Raw genomic sequence first — 22,240 nt, 5'->3', positions numbered from 1 at the left:
AAGGATTATTTGGTGTCTGATTGTTTTTTCAAATATACACTGAAAACAGATAGTCAGCTACTAGTATTCACTGCTTGCAGTAAGTTGTTGGGTGGCATAAATGAGAAGAGAGCTGTGCATGATCAGGAGATGGAGAAGAAGCTAGTAAGTAAACAGAAAAGAAATCAGACACACTTCCTCCATTTCTATCTTTCTCTACAAAACAGTGTTTGTAAAACCATTTTAGGTGTGTTTTCTTTGAATATTTAATAAGACATCTATAATTTCAAAATAAATTATATCAAAACAACTTTGAACCAACAGTCTAAACAAAAATACCTTTTAGAACTCAGTATGATTTTTTTCCCAAGTGCACTATATTTCACTATGAATTCTACCTTTTAGGATTAGAAAAAAAGAAAAAAGAAAGAAAGAAACAATGCTACTTATATACCCACCCTTCAAACACCTGGGCTGTCTGATCAGGATTTAGGATCAGGCAACTATGGTACCGCCTGAGTACCGCCACAATGCAGACACACAGTCCTGTAGTGTAACTTCCTGCCAGGCTAGAGGACTTCAACAGCAGCTCGGCTTCCACCACACTCAGTTCATTCAGCAACTGCAGCAGAAGCAGGGGTTGGGGAGGGGGGAAGGGAGGGAAGAAGACAAACAGAAAGACCATTCAGTGAATCCCTAGTGCTATCCTATATGGAATCAGAAAGCACGCTAGCTTTTGCTGGCAGTTACTTTGAAGCCTTTACTAATTTAAACAAATGTTTTTCTGTCTTGATACCAGAATATATACAAGTAGGATGTAGTCAGGGCTGAAACAGTTAACCAAAACTTTCTGATAGGCCAAAGCCCTGGACTGGCCTTTTTAAAAACAACCTCATTCTTTACTTATTTTTTTTCCTTTTCGTTCTTTATTTCTTTTTCTTTCTTTCCTTTCCTTCTTTTTCTTTTTGGTTGTTGTGCTTCCTTCCTTCCTTTCCTTTGAATGCAACACAATTAATAACTATAATAACTACTTTCTTATTTATAAAGCTTGGAGCAAATATACAATAGAAAAACATCAAGCTTAATGTCTATTCATTAGCATAAGGAAAAATTAATTACAATGTGTGTAACTACAGTGGGACAAATAAAATTTTAAGGAGTATTTTACAAAACATTTATGCTTTTCACTGATTAACTCTACTACAGAGAATATAGTATTTCATTATTTCCAAAGCAAAATGATAAGATGTCAAACAAACAAAACAACAACCGGCAATAACAACAACAACAAAAATCCTTCAAGTATATATAGTTTTAAATAAGATATGTATTACTAGCACCAATTAAAGCTTGACGGGAAAACTATTAACTCAAAATGTCTCAAACACTTTAAAATATACTAGGTGCTTAAAATAGTTTTAATGTAACGGAACTGGCACATGTTCAAAGGCCTGAAGTTCCAAGAGGCCAAAGAGAGTTGGGGCAGAGAAGTGATTAGGAAAAGTTAATCAATGAGGACTAAGTTCAATTAAATAGGAACAAGATATTCTTATTTGCTGTAATATGGCAGGGTGGTTACAGGTAACAGGATGCACTGTACCTGGTAATATTAGGGAAAAGGACTCTGACGGTTTCTACCATCAAGAAATGATGTTTGAAGAATAGGCATGTTTAACTTGCTTTAAGAATATACATAAAATATACATGTTTTGAGGCATCATATAGTACCCCATAAAACTACATTTTTGCATATTTATTCAAGTTAAAAAAAATAAGGGTCTTGAGAGATGACTCAGTAGTCAAGTAGCACTAGGTGCCCTTTCAAAGGACCCATGTTCAGTACCCAACACCCACAGGATGTCTCATAAGCACCCGTAATTCCACTTCCAAGAGAGCCAATGCCCTCTTTTGAACTCTGCAGGCACCAGGCACACACATAGTGCACATCTGTAGGCAAGACACCCAGGCACATAAAGTAAATCTAAATAAAATTATTTTATATAAATGTAAGCCAGGTCACAAGCTTGTAGCCTTCAGGTACTCAGGGGCTGAGTAGGGTGGTCCCTTCAGATGGGAGGTTCAGACAAGCTCAACGAGATAGTGATATCCCAGTTTTTAAATCAACAAATAAAAAGTATAAAAAAACAAGATAAATCTCTAGTGTCTGGTTAGTTTGCATTCTTAAATAGGAGAAAGGTACAATACAGTCTCTTTGACACCTGTATGGCAAAGTCAATTAGCCCATTGATGTTCAGCGCTGGCTCCATGAGATCAAAGATGAGCTGAATATGGTGAGCCAATGGGAGGTGATAGGATGTTCCAGATGCAAAGCTTGTGATTTGTTCCAGCACATTGTTAGAGATCTGCTCAGACAAAAGCAAGGAAAGGAAAAAAAATCACACAACTAATAGTCCAGCTGATGCATCAGCTAGATATCTTACTTTCATCTTTTATACAGCAATACATATGAAATTCTTGTGATTCTATTTAGAAATTAGTACTTCTGCAGAAGTCAAAACATATACAAATCAGCATTCTTATGAATATCATTTGAAAATTTCAATATAATCTATATACTGGTGACCACAAAGGGAAAGCACTCAAAAGTGTTAATCATCAGACACTGAGATGTTAACTGAGTAACAATGGATTTCTTCTCAATTTCACAGCATTTTAATTAGATCATCAAAAGGTTTCTCCTTCACCAATAGAGATGCTGGGTCAGCATGCCATATAATAAGTACGTTAGGAATTACCTTTATGTATTGCTAATTACTATAAAGCAATCATACTTACATAATAAAAAGGGGGTTGAAGGAAACACCTAACACTCACAAATGAAGCTTGAAAGGCTTCCAACTCTGTAAGGGGCCTTTATAAAACTTAAGGCTGGAAGTACACTGCTTGAGCTTTTAAGGAAGTGGGAATATCCCAAAGCCTGACAAACAGCCCTGAATGGGTACCTGAGATGTTACTTGATGTTGATCAAAGTATGAGAGGAGCTGGAGTTTCGTGAATACATTTTCTGGGGTTGGAAAAACTTCCTGCTTGTTCTTCCTGGCTTTCTGTCCTTCGTCCCCAACTAAAAAAAAAAGAGAGAGAGAGAGAGAGAGAGAGAGAGAGATGTGTTATTTTCCATTTAAATCAATGTCTTTATATTTTTAAAGATTTTTTTTTTGATGTGGGTATGTGTGTGCACACTCACTTGTTTGTACATGTGCATATAGAGGCCAGAGGAAAACATCTGGTGTCATCCTTCAGGTAATAACACACTGGAGGTTACCTTCTCTGATTGTACTCCTGGACAGAGTCTCTTACTGGCCAAAACTCACCAAGTGAGCTAGCCTGGCTGTCTAAGGACCACAAGAGGTCTGCCTATATCCACACCACAACAGCAATGGGATTACAACCATGCTCTATCACGCCCAGCTATATCCACACCTCAACAGCAATGGGATTACAACCATGCTCTATCATGCCCAGCTATATCTATGTGGATCCTGGAACGTACTGAGTTACCTCCCCGTCCCAGCTTTTTATTTTTACTGAAGTATAACACAGATAGACAAAAGTAATATATACTCTATGCATTTTCACAATATGAGATCCAAACCATGAAATAATACCTTAAAAGCCCACCTACCTCACTTTAATCTCCTCTCCCTCCCCAAGGGGACAAAGGTTCGGACAGCTTCCATCCATCGTGGGTGGAAACTTTCGCTCAACATTATGTTTTAAGATTGGCTCACTATTTAGGTAATTTTAATGTGTACTAAATGTTAATAATTCTCACATATGTTATTCCAATGTGTGATTTATCGATTCTTGCAAATAATGACTTGATTCTGGCTATCATAAAGTATCTTTATAAGCATTCATCATTAATTGACTTTAAAAATACAATAATGCAGCGCCGGGTGGTGGTGGTGCACACCTTTAATCCCAGCACTTGGGAGGCAGAGGCAGGCAGATTTCTGAGTTTAAGGCCAGCCTGGTCTACAGAGTGAGTTCCAGGACAGCCAAGGCTAGACAGAGAAACCTTGTCTCGAAACAAACAAACAAACAAACAAAAAATACAGTAATGAATCACCATGGTTGGGTGGGGAACACCAAGGCCCACTGTAACTAAACAGGACATGTCATAGGCTTTTTAAAAATATGGATTATTTATTGATTTTGTGTTAATATGAACTCATCATGGAACATTTGGGGAAACCAAAGAAAAATTTGAGGGTGTTCTCTCATCCAGAAATCAAATTCAGGTAGACGATAAGGCTTGGTGGCAAGTGACTTTGCCTTCTGAGCCATTCCACTGACTCACCTCTGTATTTTTATGAATCAGTTAAATATATGCATATTTATTTACAATTTGTCTTTTTTGAGGAAACCTGGCTTTCTTAACAACTAAAAGCAAAATTAAAGTATCTAGAAACAGGATTGCATCTATGTATATACAAAGACAAATTTTAAAATGAAAAGTAATAGTTGGACTACAGGACTTCTTACAGCATTGTGTGCTATCTGGTTAGAGGGAGTGCTGCAACTCAGTTTCATGTGGGAATTGTTAGTTCAGAAAACAAATGTTTCTTATTTCTCTAGTGAAGGCATATGAAGTCAGCAAGATTCCAAGCTCTGCCACATCAAAAGTAGACTTCCCTTTGAACAGTAAGTCAGATACAAAATCAAAGTGAGTTGTCATGTTCCAGCTTGGTACAATGGATGGTGATCCCAGAATAAACAAAGTAGTAAGATGAGCTGGCATTGGGCATGGGAGACAGCACAGTTAGCACATGGCTTGCCCTTTGAGCATGAGGCTCTGAGTGTGGATTCCAGAACCCATGTTAAAAACACGCTAGGACTGGTGACACCTGCCTGCAATCACAACCCTGGGAGGCAAAGGTGGGACAACTCATGCAACTTCCCTGAGTTACAAGCCAATAACAAACATAGTACAAACAACAAACAAACAAACAACATAGTAGAGGACACAAGAAGCTCGAGTTTGTTTTCTGACCCTCACACTCACCATCCATGCTCACACAAATTAAGCAAGTGTCCGTAAAACACGTGACAAAGGTTCCCTTCTGTCAAATTAGACCAATGATGATACAAATAAGAACTGGCAAGTTAATCAGACCTCCTTCTCTTTCAGTATCAATTCACAAGCACAAGTTAAATGTGGGATGAGGCCTTCTCGCTCACTGCTCTTATATGTACCAAAAGTCTATTTGAGATACCCAGGTTTTGATTTAGTTTCCAATTCTGTAGTCTCACTGCTCCAAAACTGAAAGAGTTGGATCTACTGTCTTGTGTGCATTAATCATTAATTTAATCTCACTTGGACCAAAACAAACACAGAAGACTGAAGGAAGTAGGCCTAGCTCAGAACTCCCAAATGCATTTCTCTTTGCTCATATGTGGGAACAGGTTCTATTACTGGCACACGTAAAGTCATAAAAGCTCAACTGAAAAGATATGACTGATTCTTGTAATCTAAAAAGAAAAATACTGATAGTAGGGGTTTGAAATGAAAGATTTCAATGCCATTTGCACAAGTAACAATACACTCAATATAAAGAAGGGTTTGGGGTTTTTTTTTGTTTTGTTTTGGTTTTTTTTGCCTATTTTCTTATATTCCTGGCACGCATCACTGCTCTTCCAAAACTTAATTTTTACATTACAATTTTAAGCCTTTAAACTCTGAAAGTGTTGACATGTTAGATATGGTAAGGTTGACATGAAATTTGGGTGTTTGACTGGAAATATTATTTAAGCTTTAAGTTAGGGGAGCAGTGAGCAGACTTGATTGCTTATCATGCACACAGGCCTGAGTTCAACCCCTAGCAGCACATAAACAGGCATGTTGGTGTGAGCCCATAGTCTTAGCACATTGGAGGCAGGAAGGGGAGGAAGAGACATTCAGGGTAACCCCTCAAATTCCAGCCTGCCTGGAAAACAGAAGACTCTATCTGAAGGAGACAAAATAAAACAACAGACTTCCGGTTACAAATCCCCAAGAGGAAGCCTGGCTGATTCTAGAAGTCTCTTCAAATGTTCTTCAAAAATCTAATTTTTGTTTTCCAAACAACAAAATATATGCTAGTCCAAGGGATAGTTTTCCTTTTTCCTGTCCAATCTTCACATTGCTGAGTAGGAGTGTGTGTGTTTGTATGTGTGTACAAGTTTCCTTTAGCCTCAAGTACGGTTGGCTAACTTCTTGTGTATAAACAAAGTCTTAAATAATAACTTAAAATGAAGACTGTTGACCAAGTGGCTGAGCACTGCAGCTGAGATTAAATCGAGGAAGGTGCCAGTTTGAAGTGGTGTTTATGTGACTGATACTTTGAAACCCTGAACAGTGAATATCTCTTTTGTAGTCCATATGGAAGAATGTCTACTTAAGGTGTTGGCACAAAGACAAAACGGACTAGTCTGGCATTAAAGCAAAACTGAAGGAAGGAAGGAAGGAAGGAAGGAAGGAAGGAAGGAAGGAAGGAAGCTTGACAGCAAGACTGCTTCTTTCCCCTTCCAACTTCCTTTGGTCTTTCTCCACCATAAATTTCAGAAATCTGCAAAGGCCCTCTACACTAATTTAGATAAATTAAGCATGACTGTGCCTCTTATAGGCATCAGCATCTCCCACCCACATTCCAATTCTGCTGAAAGCTGCTTCAAATGCCCTTGGCTAGCTATTTGTGAGCCTTCCATATTCAGGCTTCTATCTCAACTCATTTCCTGTTTTCTCTGAGAGAGAAAAACAGCACAATGAGAGTTTTCTTAGACAGAGCAGTTTCTTTTTCAAGCTCAACAAGAAGAAGCCAACTAAAGACAGTTTCGTTTCCCTTTCTTGGCTCTTGGTTGTTTCTCATGGCGCTGGTGTATTTGAAGGTCCTAACCAGGCAAGGGATGGGAGCCAGGGATGGCGATCACATGAGGGCAACTTCCGCACTGTGTTCTCAAAAGCCCATCTGGCAGACACTGGAGTTCCAGAAAAACAGGCTGAAACACAGAAGGACAGCCCTTCTGATGTGCTCTTCATGCTAATGGCATAAAAAAATTTACTTGTTTCCACTTTTAGGAAAAATCTAGTATACACAAGTAAGCCTTAGTAATACATCCTGTTAAAGTCATAAAAAATGGAAAGATCTCTAGGGGTTTCTACTCAAGTGGGAAAACCAGCTGTGTATACAGGGCAAATGCAACCCTTTCATCCTTTGTATGACTGGTGTGTTGGAGAGGGAGAGAGCAGTGGTGGGGCTAAGGTAGAAAACGATGCCATATTTTAAACCATGACTATGAGATGATGTAAACCTTAAAGAGAGCAATTAGGCAAATATGAAGTAGATAATTATAGGATTTCAATTATGCAACTTGATGACACAATACAAGGGCCAAGATCTGGGGGGAAAAAAACGTGAAAAGAACAGGGAAAGAAAATTCCAAGTCAAAAAGATTAAATGCCCTTTCTCACCTGGGATTATGTGGTGACAGACTTAGCCATGGCTACTATGGCAATTACCTTCTGGATAATATGAAATCAGCATCTATATCATGATTGCCTGCTCATGCGAAATATGAAAGGACAGAGAAAAAGCAAATGGTGTGGAGGAAAGATGGAGTGGCTGTCTGCAGGCAGAGCATTTCCCCTCATTATTCAGAACTTCACCCACAGCCAATGACCATAGGAAACTTGGCACACAGGTGACAAAGTACAAACCTTACCTGTATCTCCCTACGAAAGGTGGTCAATGCGAATGTTACTAATAATGAAGGCAAGGCCTTAGAATGTAAATGTGCCTATTCATATTTCAATGTGACAGTCATTCAAGAGAGGAAAAACTGGGGACAGTGACATGGAGCACTCTGATAAGGCCTGTGAACACAGGGAGCACAGACAAACGCAATGGGAGCCAGGGCACTGAGGCTCCTTACCCCCTGATTCTGTGGTACTCTTCTTGTTCAGGATTTTGAGGATATCTTTGGTAATTTTCTTCAGCTGATGCCTGGCTTCATCACGCTCTTTTCCAACTCCATAGAGAAGGATGGTGCGCTGGTTACATTCATGACTTGAAGATTCATCCTGAAAAACAGCAATAGCCTCTGAAGCCAGTGTGTAGGGCCGGGGGGTCCACTGTCTACTCCTGAACCACACTAACCACAGCTTCTCCATGCCTGCTTATGGGGGAGGTATCTACCTGCTCTTCAACTCACCTCCTCTGGCTCCACCCGTTTTTCCAGTTTGGAACATGCTAAAGTAAAAATAATAACGCGCCAGCTGACCTGAAGCATTTGATGTGGGCGTAACCTACAGAGTAAGTTCTGACTGTTCAAAGATTTTCTTTTGTTGTCTAAATTTGACCATGGCATAAGATGAAGATACTCTGTCCTTAAGGAAAATGACATTTCCTTAGTGAACTCGGTCTTAGATATACGGCAATAGCATGTGTTTTATATTTAGATATAAATATATTTACAAATATATAAATATCAAGATATTTAAAAATATCTTGCTAGGACCTTCAAGCATCTTCAGAAAAAATGTACAACACTTACTTCAACATGACTGTATAAGATATATTAGTATTTATTTCAAGATGACAAAGAGCAAAGTGTTGGGATCACTAGGCATGAGCTAGGTGGCTAGGAATGCAGAATTGAAGATGATTGCACGAGGTTTTAGACTCCTGAATCGTCTAATGATCACTGGAAATTCAAGCACTACTTTTTTTTCCTTGTGAGAAAATAAATTACCTGAGTGATGAACAGGAATCCAACACAGCTCAATTTACCTTTAGCCAAATGTAAGTGTCCAAGGCAGATCCTCACTCTCATGCTAATCTTAAATCTTTTAATGCTAACTTCTCCTTGATATCTTTTGTTTTTCTTTTTTTTATTTGAGCAAAGTTATTTATTTTTCAGTTAGAACTTTCAGTGTGCCCCCCCTCTTGTCACTCTTTGTATAACACTCTCTAAAGAACATCACCTCCTATCCTAAAGAACTCTTCCCAGGGAAAATGAATTGCATATGTTCATCATTAGTGATGGCTGCAACCATCGATCGAACGCTTCAGAAGTGGGGGAGCCAGAGATACTGAGAACTCTGAGTGTTCTGTGCACACAGTAACAGGTACCATGCTTCTGCAGCTGAGTAAGCATCGTGTTCACTCCCCAGTTCTGCCAGGATTTTTTCCTTCAAGTACACACTTGCCTTCAGGCCCCAATTCAGTTACAATTGTTTCATTTTTTTTAATAGACAGTGCTATAAATAATACACATATTTGCATATCCTGTTGACTTATCTTTCTCTGCCCCTCTGTTAAGAATTAACAATTCTTAGTATTCCTAGTCTCTAAAGAGGCTTACAGAGATCCAACCAGGGATGGTGAGAGAGAAAAGATCCACATGACAATAACAACTCAAGACAGCCCTGGCCCCATAGTGTACCATGCTTAGGGTAGAGTTTTGTAACTTAACTTAGTCATGACACTCAACAACTCCATAATCCTGGGTAATAAGCTTAGTTCTTTGTCTCAGATTCCTCTACTGAAAATGGTGTAATGCCACCTTCCATTTAAGGATTTGTAAGAATAAACAAGATACAACAACAATACACGCAATGCCTAAGAGTACTGTGTACATACAGGGTGCTCACTCCTCACATTCTAGACGCCCACTCTTCCACATGCATCCAGAGTCCACACTGTTTTGCATTAATCAACATTCCCCATAAACCTACTTACACCCTTCCTGCCATCTAAAATGTATGATTTCAATGGCTGCCATCTGTCTACAGGCATGAGACAGATTGAGTGTTATGAGTCCATCAATGGGCACAGCACATGAAGACTAGGAAGAAGAGTTTGGAGCCGTAAGAAGAGTCATGAGACATAACTCACTGACATTCTAGGTTACTGGGGAAGGGGTGGTAGGCATAGATGGCTATCTTCCTGAGTCCTCTATTATTCTTCTTTGTAAACACTATGTTTGTAAGCACACCAAGCACAAAGGAAGTCAGTAGACTAAGGAACAAACATACGGACAAAAGACAGAAGGGAAAAAAAGGAGACGAAATCATTGTTTCGTAGAAAACAGCTAGGCTGCTAAAGTGCTAAGAAGGCTAAAGAAGTGAAAGATAGGCAGACAGTTCACAGCTATGTGGTGAGCTAAGTCTTAGTTGTGGGGATGAGGGATGGCAAGCAGAATTTCAGAGGCTCTTGGGGGAGAAAAAGATCAGACAGCAGGCCCCAATGAGTGAACACGCATCACCCCGGACTTCATTGAGCCACTCTGAAAAAGTTGTTGGGAGAAAAAAAAAAACATGAACGTGCATAGTTAATACGTATTTGGTGTGATGTGGAATTAATGCAGGTCAGAAGTGAGGCAGTAATGGAGCACTGAGTTCTGAGAGAAGTGCAAGCCCTCTACATCCTACAAGAAGAGTGGGTAGGTAGCTGAGGTGGCGGAGAGTGAGCAAGCCATTAAATGATGCTTATGTGTGCTTCTTCACTTACTAAAATGCTCTAACCATGCAAGGCCTAGAGATCAGGCTGGGAGACACAGCAATAGGGACCACCAACCAATGATCCAATAGGTAATAGAGGTAAGGAGTCAGTTTAGATGTGGTGTCTTTGGTTTTCGTAGTTTGTGTTTGATTTTTTGTTTTCATAAAAACACCTGAATACCTCAAAAGCAGGGTTTCCCCAGACTAGTTGTGAAGATAGCACAGCAGGAAGTGAAGGGGTGAAGTAAGAGTGGCTATGACAAGAGTGAGGAACAGGATGTGGCAGAGCAGTGACTCGAGTTTACCAGAGGCTGGGCACGAAGACCAAGTTAAGAGAAAAGGGAAAACTTGATCTGGGTAATAAGCAGCAGACTCTAGTTTCAACATCATGACACAAATAAAGAAGCCTCCATAGAGGACAGCATGTTTGCAGAGCAGATTACCGGTGAGAGCTGGGACCCAATAGAGCATCGGTCCAGATTAACAGGGAACCAAGGAAAACAGAAGTATGGTGATGAAGTGAGAAACCTCCAGTTCCAATCAGCCTACTGGTGTCCTTGGGCAACTGAGCCAGGATGCACAGCCCAATTTATGGAGAGAGATGAAATAGTGTCACTCCAGAGTAGCATTCGATGAGACAGGAAGGATATGGCTGGGAGGAGGTCATGCTAACTTAATATCAAGAATGTAATAGTAATGATTATTACCTTTCCAATAGCAAGGGAGTGACACTTTGAAGTTCCCAGCAGGCTAAATGATTCATTTATGCCTATTTTTTATATAAATAGAAAAATACAAAACCCCAAACACTGAATTGATCAGATAAGAAGAAACTCAACTTACAATTATGTATTAAATACTTGCAAATATGGTAGTAGATTTCTACTCTTTCAACTTAGCAACACCACACTCTATTCTCTGAGTAACATTAATGATTTGAGACCAGAACCAAAAATTATCCTAGTATCTATTCACTTAAGGGTATATTCACTGGGCAAAAAAAAAGGACTAATTAAATCCTGTTCAGAAGTCTAAATCTTTAATTTTATGATAAATGCTGAGAATTGATCAGATCATGTCACTGTTAACTGAGCTTTAATAAGAACATCTTCCAGATAAAATCATTCCTTTCTCCAGGCATTACAGCATGCTCACAGGGACCTATCTGACTATAAACTAGAAGGCTGAACCCTGAAAACCACAGCACTCTCACCCACCATTAAAAGTCTGAAAGTTTCTTCTCAGATCAACATCCTTAAGAGGAAAATAATGGAGTTGGTCAAATTAAGGTCTTCCCTAAGTCATCTTGATTTCTTTAAAATAAATGTGGAAGATAATTGCCAAAATGAGTATGTGTTTGTGATGTGTTCATCTACATTGTATGATAATAAGAGATGAGACCATTGGAAAGATGTGGTCTCCTTCCCCTGGTCCTACATTCTGGAATTTATATAGTGAGTCCATGAGTACAGAATATTAGAATAAGTTAACAGTTAAAAATAAGTCTTTAAAAAAATATTCTGAATGTGTTCCTTTCTCTGGAAGACTTAGAATGAACAGATGAATTAACACAATTGTCCTCATAAAACAATGCATAGAAGTCACACCTTAAGTTTGTATTTCTGAATATTTAAGTGGGAGTCCACTAAGTACCACAGTAAATGGAACACAATGTCCCACTTCACTGGTAGGAAAGCAGTAAAACCTAAACTATAAGAATGAAGACAGAAACCCTGTCTCAAAAAAACAAAAAACAAAACAAAAAAACAAAACAAAAAAAAAAAAACAAGAATGAAGATAGGAGTGGATGAGCATAGGGTCCGCAATGAAGGAGCTAAAGAAAGGACCCAAGGAGCTGAAGGGTTTGCAGCCCCTAGGATGAACAATATGAACTAATTAGTACCCTCAGAGCTTCCAGGGACTAAATCACCAACCAAAGAGTACACATGGTGGGACTAACGGCTTCAGCAGCATATATAGCAGAGGATGGCCTAGTCGGTCATCAATGGGAGGAGAGGCCCTTGATCCTGTGGAGGTGCTATGCCCCAAGATAGGGGAATGCCAGGACCAGGAAGTGGGAGAGGGTGGGTTGGTGAGCAGGGGGAGGGGAGAGGGAACAGGGTTTGTTTTTTGTTTTTGTTTTTGATATTTTTTTGGAGGGGTAACCAGGAGAGGAGATATCATTTGAAATGTAAATAAAGAAAACATCTAATAAAAAAAAGAGTGAAGAATTAGGGGCATAGCATAAAGCTCAATGTAAGAGCATTTGTCAAGCATCTGAAAGGATCTGGGTCCAAATCCTTGTACTACATGAGTAATGTATACATTATATATGTGAATGAACAAAATACCTAAACATTTACATCCTCAAATAGAAATTATTAAAACAAATTATTAAAAACTTGCCTTTGAACACGACACCCTTCAGCTGAATCTCACTATAACCACATTTTTTTTTTTCAAGAAATAACCCAGATCTGTAGTTCCACTCATGCTGGAAGAGTGAATGAGCATACACAAGGAGAAAGGCTGTGTCACTCAGACAAGGTAACTGTCAGCTTCTTTCTATTAGTACCTGTTCCTAAATGGTAGTACTCTTTTTCACAAATCAAGACAATAGAAAACATAGTTTGAAGGAAGTACCTGTTCTCCATTAGCTGAGATAGTTGCAGCCTCTAGCAAAAACATGTTGTTAAATTTTAAAATGTCTAAAATGTTATATGTGGAAATGATTCTTCACCTGACCCAGCCATGGAAAATGCCCTTAACCAATCTATAAAACAGGCTTTCTTTCCAGATCACTGAGAGGGATGTATCATAGAGCTGATTTTTTTTTTTTAAATGGAGCCTAAAATGAAAAGAGTAAATCAGAAAATAGAATATTGGTTTCCTGTGCCATAAACTTTTGCTGAATGTGTTTTAGGGGAGCAGAGACTGAAACAGGAGAGCAGAGGGAGGAAGAGGGCTGTGTGCGCTCCGCTGTCAGCCAGTGCTGCAGTCATTCAGGCCCTTTTAGATGTGGGTTTTCACACAGCTGAAGCACATGTCAGGAGAGGGAAGCCCATTTCTTCCAAGTTTATTTATGACAGAGCCCGCCTAACTGAAGTCCAATTTGTTTGTGGAACTGCCGTCGTTCAGATTCAACTAAACAATAAATGAGTCTTTCTTTCCTCCCTCCAACTCTGGAGCATGAGAAAACAAAGGGGAACAATCCACAATACACTATTTCTATTCTTTCAAGCAAAGACAGTGTTGGGAGATATTTAAATTACAAGGTACTGCCTTCTTCTTTCTAAATATTCCCAATGCCCAAGATGGCTTATCTTTGGAAGCTATTGTTTATTAACCTAAATCACTACGACCAATAAAGCCAACCAACACTAATATAATGTATGTCCTCAATAAAAAAAAATGATATAAAAATGATTAAAGTCAAGGCTGAAGAGATGGCTCAGTGGTTACGAGCACTGACTGCTCTTCCAGAGGTCCTGAGTTCAATTCTGAGCAACCACATGGTGGCTCACAACCATCTGGAATAGGATCTGATGCTCTCTTCTGGTGTGTCTGAAGATAACAACAGTGAACGCATATAGATAAAATAAATAAATCTTTAAAAAAATGATAAAAGTCATGAGAATTGCAAGATCCCAAATGATAATCAAATGTCTAATTACATCTTCATTCTCCTGCTGAAACCTACATGTATAAGGACCACATGCATGTTAAGGAATGGTCTCTTGGGCCATATAATATAGTAATGCTATATGAGGTAAATAGACTTCAGAGGAACAGAAAGTATTGTTTATCTTCAATGGATTTGGCAAAATAACCATTTGAAATAAAAGTTCTGGTCAATTTTCCAAATTATCTTGATTAGAAATAATCAAATTAAATTTCATTTCCCTATAATACAATTATAAACCATATGTGATGATGGTGTTTACTGATAGGGGGAGGATGATGTGCCCAACTAATTATGCTATATGATAATAGAGTCTCAGGATGAGTCACCTTCTATCTAAAACTTTTAGCCACTTTTACGGTGGTCAAAGGGGAAATTGACAATTGTCCCCAAGGAGAAAATGTGATAAGTTCAGGGAGATGTGTTTGTGGCTGTCACTTCAATTCTCAGAAAAGATGAAGCTGGCTTCGGTCAAAGTTCTTTTTATTCTTCAAGTGCCTGCTGTGAATGTCTTAGGGACTTGAATAAATATATGTGTGTGTGTGTATGTGTGTGTGTGTGTGTGTGTGTGTGTGTGTGTATTCTCTGTAAGAAAGACTTAGAAATCATGAATTGATTTTCTTTTAATGTGTAAAACTTATTCACTGACGAAATCTATAATTCTCCTTCATAAGACTGGTTTCAACAGAGATCTCAGAAACACTATAATTATCCTAGAGTTTAGAATTTGGTATAAAGGCAGTTATAGTGCTTATTTGATCAAAATGGAGTGCAGCCACTTCATGAACCATTCAATCCTCAGTCCTTGCCCCTGAAGGAGAAAGAGACTACAGAGATGGCATTGGGATGGTTTCAGAGAAAAGGGTGGCTCTGGACGACAGTGTAAATTTGGATAGGGTCTCTAATTTCCTTCACTCAAAACCTGATGATAAAATGAGTACTAGCTAATATAATAAATGTTGGATATTTCATGGTAGGATAAGAAATCAAATGTTGCCAATTATCATTCTGAAGCATAAAACTCCTTGTAAAAAGTATCTCAGGGGCTGGAGAGATGGCTCAGCAGTCAACAACACTGGCTGCTCTTCCAGAGGACCCAGGTTCAATTCCCACTACCTGCATGACAGCTCACAAACACCTATAACTCCAGTTCCAGAGTATCTGACACCTTCACACAAACACCCATGCACGGAAAATACCAATGCACGTGAAATAAAAGTAAATTATTTTTTAAAAGTATTTCAGATATCCAAACCAACAAATAAGACAAGTTTAATTGGCTTTGTTAATATACAAAGGTAAAACAATTATATTAACTTTCTAGAAAGTTTAAAATCAAACCAATACTTCTTTCTAGTGATGAAAATATTGCAGCCAGTACATAACTAAATGTGGCTAAACTGAATGAGATCAATAGCTTGCCTTCAAATTTTAGTGACAATAAAAGTCCAATGTCCTTTTAATCCCATGGTCACCACTGTAGTGTGCCTTGGCATCACATGGAAGGAAGGTTAAATACAAATGAGAGGTTTCTGGTTCACAGGAACTACTAGGCTGTGGCCCCTAAATGTACATTCTAAACAAATGTTCAAGTGATGCTGGGATGCCATGATTTAACAAGTGTACACACACTAAAATTCAGAATAAGTGGAAGTTCCTAGTAGGAGCATCTACTCAAGTGGTTTTATTGCTAACAGCAATTTCAGTTGGAAATATTGTGCTCATGCAAAATGCATGTGCTTTTCCTCCAAATGCAGGAGCCAGTAATATTTATACAAATATAAGGCAGTAACAAATTTATACAAATTTAAAGCAGCAACAAACTTATCCTACAGTTTCATTCCAAGTGTATCTTGCCTTTTTCATTTAAAAATTAAAAACTGCATATAATAGTGTTACCAAGATAATCAATTCAATATTACCTTTACCCATAAACTCGATTCTAAAGAAACATTGTCCATTATTTAAGTTCTACTCAGGAAAACCATGAAGGCTGTTTCAGGCAATCAGCCTGGCACTGGGTACAACTGTTTTCTTCCCTAATGTAATTTGGGAATCTAATAATTTATAATGGGATGATGATGTTGTTTTACCCACAAAGGCGATAATCAAACCCAGATTGCAAATAATGAAATTATGAACTAGGATAAAACGAGAAGCAGAAGGCTTACCCTCCACCAAGGGAGCACATATTTGGAGATAATACAATTACTTGTTAGATGGTGACATATCGTCCACGTTGAGCATTGTATGCTTTCAGGTGAAGAGTTATCTGCGAAAGCGAGCCTGCAACCTTCGGGAACACATTTAGAAGACTTCCTCTCACATTGGATTTATCATTTATTTGCATGGAAAATAACCAAAACAAACAAACAAACAAAACCCCTCCACCTTAATGATACTATTTCAAGTTTTAGGGAAAAAAAAAAAAAAAACCCACAGTGTCTTAGATTGCTTTTTAAAAGACCATTTCTCAGTCACCTTCGCCTCAACATTTTCCACAAAATAAAAGGAGAAGTCCTAAAAACAGACAGACTCAGAGTCTGCAGAGCTCTGAATATTCACAGAAGGTAATCTACGGGGGGGGGGGGGCGTTGTACTTCCCCCCCTCTCCGCAGACAGACACGAAGTCTGCACAGCTCCAAGGCTGCATGGAAGGTGTGTGCTCTTCCCCTCTCTCTTTCTCTCTCTCTAGAACACTCAAGGCTGCATTGCTGAAGTCCCAGCAGGTTCTCTATCACAGAAGGCTTTGGCAACTAAACCAAGTCACTGAGAGGAAAGCAACAGATGACAGTCTGCAAGTTCTCCTAACTAGTATTAGTGGACACACTCATATCCTTCAGATTCAACTGAATAACCAGGTAATGTTGTTATATTATTTAACAGAAATCTACTTATATTCTGAAATACATACATATATATATATATATATATATATATATATATATTGCCAAGTTTGTTCTTGAAATTGAAAACCTTATCTAGCAATTAATAAAACCAGAAGTATATGTTTGGAATGGTACTAAATTAATTAAACTAAGATACAACTCTCAGTGGTATGGGAAACTATGTTCTTCAATGAAAATATGTTAAGCATAGAGAAATATTGATGCTTTGACTCTAAAAAGAATTAAATATAGATAAAAGGAATGAAAATTCCCAAAGTCAAGAAAGTTGTTAAAATGATTTGCCTACTCTACACAATGAGCATTCTTAAGGCAGAATGGTCAAAACTATCCAGGAACAAGTAAACAAAAGGAACTAACTATTACAAAGAGGGCTGAACTCAGTGATGAACTCAGCCACTCTGAGGTGCTGGATGAGGGGCTGAGAGCTGAGCTCATACTTCTGGTGGTATTCTTAACTGCATCATTTTCAGTCTTTAAAGGATCCCCATTGACATTAGAAGGGTGTATCTGCTATCTTCATTTATCATGTTAGATCTTCCATGAGAGTTTTGTGGGATTTGAAAACTGTATATCTGAATATGAGGAATTCCAGTTTATGAGAAATCATTCTATTTATTTTATGGAAAATTGAAAAGTTTTAAATTTCAAGTTTAGATACAAGACAGTCAAGTCAACTGCTCCTAGTCCTTAAGCTGTCTGTTGTGTGATAATCTAGGAGATCAGACAAGGATCAGCTTCTGCTATTTTATTTTAGCTACCATTAAATATGCTGGGAATGATGCTCTGGCTACTTTGAGAAATGTCAAGTAATGATCACAGATACAGAAGCTGTTGCCTGCATCATCATCATCATCATTATTCCTAATTTAGGATTCACTCTGAGTGATATTCAAAAAACATATACAAACTTCAAATATAATGAATGAGTCAAAAATGGCAAATGCATGGGCTAAAAGCACTCTACTATAAATCATTAAATTATATTTAATTTAATGAATTAAATTAAATTCATCCAAATTAGTCTCTGTGAGGCTAATATTTTATTGCATGGCTGAATACGAGCAGAGATACTTCCCAATACATAGGAAAATTTTTTGGATTATTATTTTCTACAATTTACTACTTAATATATGAATAACTTTCCCAGCAGTGATTTTATACCAACTTCTTTGAACTTTTCCATTTATGATTCTAACTCATAATTAACCACTCCTCTATTGAATTCATCAATGATACTAAAGAATGAAGGCAGAGAAGGAAAGGCAGCGATAAACGGACACAAAAGGCTACTTGCCACGCAAAAGAAGATGCAGGGGAAACAGACAAAGCATCGCTAGAGCACCCGCCATAAGGCTGATCTACATAATCATGGGGGGGGTGCTAACACCAAGATCACAGTGCTGTAAAAGACAACCTTCAACCAAAACACGCACGCGCAAGGCTCTCAAGACATCTCACAACACACTTCACATCATTTTAAGTTGCTAGAGATGGAATATTCAGGGATTCGGTTGTCTATTCATTCCTAATAGCTGCCACAGTCAAAATAAGAAAACTTAAGTTTTAAGCAATGCTGTAATTCTAAAATTTATGTATGAAGGTAGCCACCAAACCAATGATGACCCGTGACTACATGTAACCACTCTCTCTCTCTCTCTCTCTCTCTCTCTCTCTCTCTCTCTCTCCTACAGGACCATGGACATGCCTGGTGTCAACACCACCTCAGCCAATACCACCTTCTCCCCTGGGACCAGCACCCTATGCAGCAGAGACTATAAGATCACCCAGGTTCTCTTCCCATTGCTCTACACTGTCCTGTTTTTCGCTGGGCTCATCACGAACAGCTTGGCAATGAGGATTTTCTTTCAGATCCGCAGTAAATCCAACTTCATCATTTTTCTTAAGAACACGGTCATCTCTGATCTTCTTATGATTCTAACTTTTCCATTCAAAATTCTTAGTGATGCCAAACTAGGAGCCGGGCCTCTGAGAATCTTGGTGTGCCAAGTTACTTCAGTCACATTTTATTTTACAATGTATATCAGTATATCGTTCCTGGGATTGATAACCATTGACCGCTACCTGAAGACCACCAGGCCATTTAAAACTTCCAGCCCCAGCAATCTCTTGGGTGCGAAGATTCTTTCTGTTGTCATCTGGGCCTTCATGTTCTTACTTTCACTGCCTAACATGATTCTCACCAACAGGAGGCCAAAAGATGAGGACATAACGAAATGTTCTTTCTTAAAATCGGAGTTTGGTCTGGTCTGGCACGAAATAGTCAATTACATCTGCCAAGTCATTTTCTGGATTAATTTTTTAATTGTCATTGTTTGTTATAGCCTCATTACAAAAGAACTCTATAGGTCTTATGTCAGGACAAGGGGTTCAGCCAAGGTTCCCAAGAAAAAGGTGAACATCAAAGTTTTCATCATCATTGCTGTGTTCTTTATTTGCTTTGTTCCTTTCCATTTTGCACGGATCCCCTACACCCTGAGCCAAACCCGGGCTGTCTTTGACTGCAGTGCAGAGAACACTCTGTTCTATGTGAAGGAGAGCACGCTATGGCTGACGTCCTTGAATGCCTGCCTTGATCCATTCATCTATTTTTTTCTTTGCAAGTCTTTCAGAAATTCCTTGACAAGCATGCTGAGGTGCTCAAACTCTGCATCAACATCTGGGGCAAACAAGAAGAAAGGACAGGAAGGTGGAGACCCAAGCGAGGAGACGCCAATGTAGAACATTACCTAAGGGGCTGCTTCAGTCTTTAGTGTCCAAACTCCTCCAAGGAAATCACTGCATAACTATATTAACATTCACTAAAACGAAGCTAAGTTAATGACTCTTTGAATAAGCAATAAAGTAAGAAAATAAACTTTAACTACCTTTCCTGTACATATAAGGGAAAAATCCTAGTCTGCAGATGTATAGTAAAATGAACTGTATCCCATTGCTATACTGCAGGCAAACAACAACAACAACAAAAAATAACGACTTATCTGGTTTCCACAAAATTAGCAACATGAAATATAATATTCACTGTCATTTTAAAATGCATTACCAATCACAATATTATTTTTGTAATAAGTGAGAAATTATGTTTGATCTGATACATCAAACACTGTAATTGCCAACTTCTCATTTATAACAAGGATAACAACAAAACCAAAGGGACTTCAATCAAATGAAATGACAATGGATAAGGCCTGCATTATTATAAACACACATTAAGATGGTAGAGGTTTAAAAGGTGAATCTTACCATAAGGAAAAGACATGATGAATAAAATGATTAACTTAACGAGAGTACACTTTCATAACATTCTAATATCAAAAAAATTTTATTCCTTCCTTAACACTAGAGAAAGCAATTTTACTAAGGGTCTGAGTTTAGTGGGTACGGTGCCATTATTGGTACTTATCTGCTAACTAGCTTTGGAAATGCCTGATGCTTGAACGAACAGAACACTTCTTACTAAGAAAATATCAGTAACTATAGTTACCAATCGCACATCACATCATCAATAAGACAGCGATTGAACTACTTAAGATTACCTGTTTGTAATCATGCGTGTAATATTAAAATGCATTTATTCTATATCATTTTGTTGGAATTTCTTTGTTCAAAACTATTAGACACAATGGTTCAATCCTCTCTGCCTCCATTAAACAGTAAATGTATTTAAGAACTATGACCAGTACAGCTTTATAATATACTACTTTGCAGTTTCTTCAGGAAAGCCATGTCATGTTTCTAAGTCCTAATGTGATGATAAAAGAGTGAAATACGAAGTCAGAATTCATGTTTCATAGGTGGTATTTTTATTTTATTTTCATTAGCTTTCAACACAGAATGATGTGTATTTAATGGGTATGGTATGACACTTCATTTTAAGCATATAAGCAATAAAACCAAATTGGGGTCATATTTGATAGCTCTAATATAAACAAAATATCCAGTGTGTGGAAGTTCAAATCATTAGTTTCAAATATTAATGCTGCTTAGAGAGTATTTTCTGAAAGAAGATGGCCTAAATACTAGTATCTAAATATCATGTACAAGAAATGCAAAGGGTAGATTATAGTATAGATAAGTTAACTGAATTTCAATAATGTTTTCCAAAACCAGCACAAGTAATTGATTTCCATTTTGGTACAAAGCTAAGGATATGTAACTCTTTTTTTTTATTAAGATTTATTTATTACTATATATAAGTACACTGTAGCTGTCTTCAGACACACCAGAAGAGGGTGTCTGTGAACCACAGATGGGATGGTTGTGAGCCACCATGTGGTTGCCGGGATTTGAACTCAGGACCTTTGGAAGAGCAGTCAGTACTCTTAAGCACTGAGCCATCTCTCCAGTCTGGATATGTAACTCTTAATGTGGTGTCTATTCCAAAGTGGCTGCACTTCCTATGCTGCACTCCCACAGTGAGAACAAAATGTTGTAGATACATGTAGAATTGTCAAACACGGGAATGTGCAAGCTAGGGACACAGATCAGAGACATCTCTTGCCTAACAACGCATGGGACCCGGGTTCCATCTCCAGCACTGCAATACAAAAAGGGGTATATTCTGTGATCCAGAGTGCAGAACACACAGCTGGTGTCAGATCTGCCATAGTACTTCCCACTAAATCTAGACACATATTTTTTGACTTTGAAAGAATATCAGAGTGTGGGAGAGAGAAAAGAATCTAGCTATCTCCACCAAACTTTACTCTGCATATAAGATAAACGTGAGCATCCCTGAAACTGTCCAGGTATAGAATGGGACGTGTACAAAAGCTCCTCCTCAAGGTCCTATGGATTCAGTGTGAACATGATGAGAGGCTGCTGGGGGAACAGACTCTGAGCAGACTCCCCTCCTCTTGTGGCTATACCTATCTACTGTGACGGTTTTCTACAATAGACAGATAAATGTAATGCTTACAGGGTTATGACACTTTAATAAAAAGAAATGCAAGGTGTTTGGAATTACCTGTGTTTGATAGTTATGTATACACAGCATGAAATTAGTGAGCAGTGGTGGTGCATGCCTTTATTCTCAGTACTCACGAGGCAGAGGCAGGAGGACCTTTGTGAGTTCAGGCCCAGCCTGGTCTACAGAATGAGTTCCATGACAGCCAGGGCTACACAGAAAAACTTGTCTTAACAAAAAAAAAA

General features: G+C 38.3%; 2 protein-coding genes and 1 long non-coding RNA gene across 15 annotated transcripts in view; 1 reads left to right on the top strand and 2 right to left on the bottom strand.

The window, feature by feature from the left end:
• P2ry12 (purinergic receptor P2Y12) overlaps positions 1-20,671 on the top strand; it is a 57,677-nt gene extending 37,006 nt beyond the window's left edge. For 3 of the 7 annotated variants that reach the window (XM_031373920.1, XM_031373919.1, XM_031373918.1), the window contains 4 exons: positions 8,016-8,291; positions 12,945-13,027; positions 16,858-17,023; positions 18,763-20,671. In XM_031373920.1, coding sequence (XP_031229780.1) covers positions 18,767-19,810 — 1,044 coding nt within the window. In that variant the 5' untranslated portion in view covers positions 8,016-8,291; positions 12,945-13,027; positions 16,858-17,023; positions 18,763-18,766 and the 3' untranslated portion in view covers positions 19,811-20,671. The remainder of the gene's footprint in view (positions 1-8,015; positions 8,292-12,944; positions 13,028-16,857; positions 17,024-18,762) is intronic. The other 4 variants (XM_031373922.1, XM_031373921.1, XM_031373923.1 and 1 more) reach the window with 4 other exon arrangements.
• Med12l (mediator complex subunit 12L) overlaps positions 1-22,240 on the bottom strand; it is a 329,972-nt gene that overhangs the window by 72,807 nt on the left and 234,925 nt on the right. For all 7 annotated transcript variants that reach the window (XM_031373910.1, XM_031373909.1, XM_031373912.1 and 4 more), the window contains 4 exons: positions 7,912-8,059; positions 2,943-3,061; positions 2,199-2,342; positions 438-601 (listed from right to left, as the gene is read on the bottom strand). In XM_031373910.1, coding sequence (XP_031229770.1) covers positions 438-601; positions 2,199-2,342; positions 2,943-3,061; positions 7,912-8,059 — 575 coding nt within the window. The remainder of the gene's footprint in view (positions 1-437; positions 602-2,198; positions 2,343-2,942; positions 3,062-7,911; positions 8,060-22,240) is intronic.
• Positions 19,497-22,240, bottom strand: part of LOC116092929 — a 45,815-nt gene continuing 43,071 nt past the window's right edge. The window contains exon 2 of the long non-coding RNA XR_004119562.1: positions 19,497-19,748. This is a non-coding gene — a long non-coding RNA (uncharacterized LOC116092929). The remainder of the gene's footprint in view (positions 19,749-22,240) is intronic.

The sequence above is a fragment of the Mastomys coucha genome, unplaced genomic scaffold, assembly GCF_008632895.1.
Source record: "Mastomys coucha isolate ucsf_1 unplaced genomic scaffold, UCSF_Mcou_1 pScaffold16, whole genome shotgun sequence".
Classification (NCBI taxonomy): Eukaryota; Metazoa; Chordata; class Mammalia; order Rodentia; family Muridae; genus Mastomys; species Mastomys coucha.
This window is presented reverse-complemented; position numbering and strand designations above follow the sequence as displayed.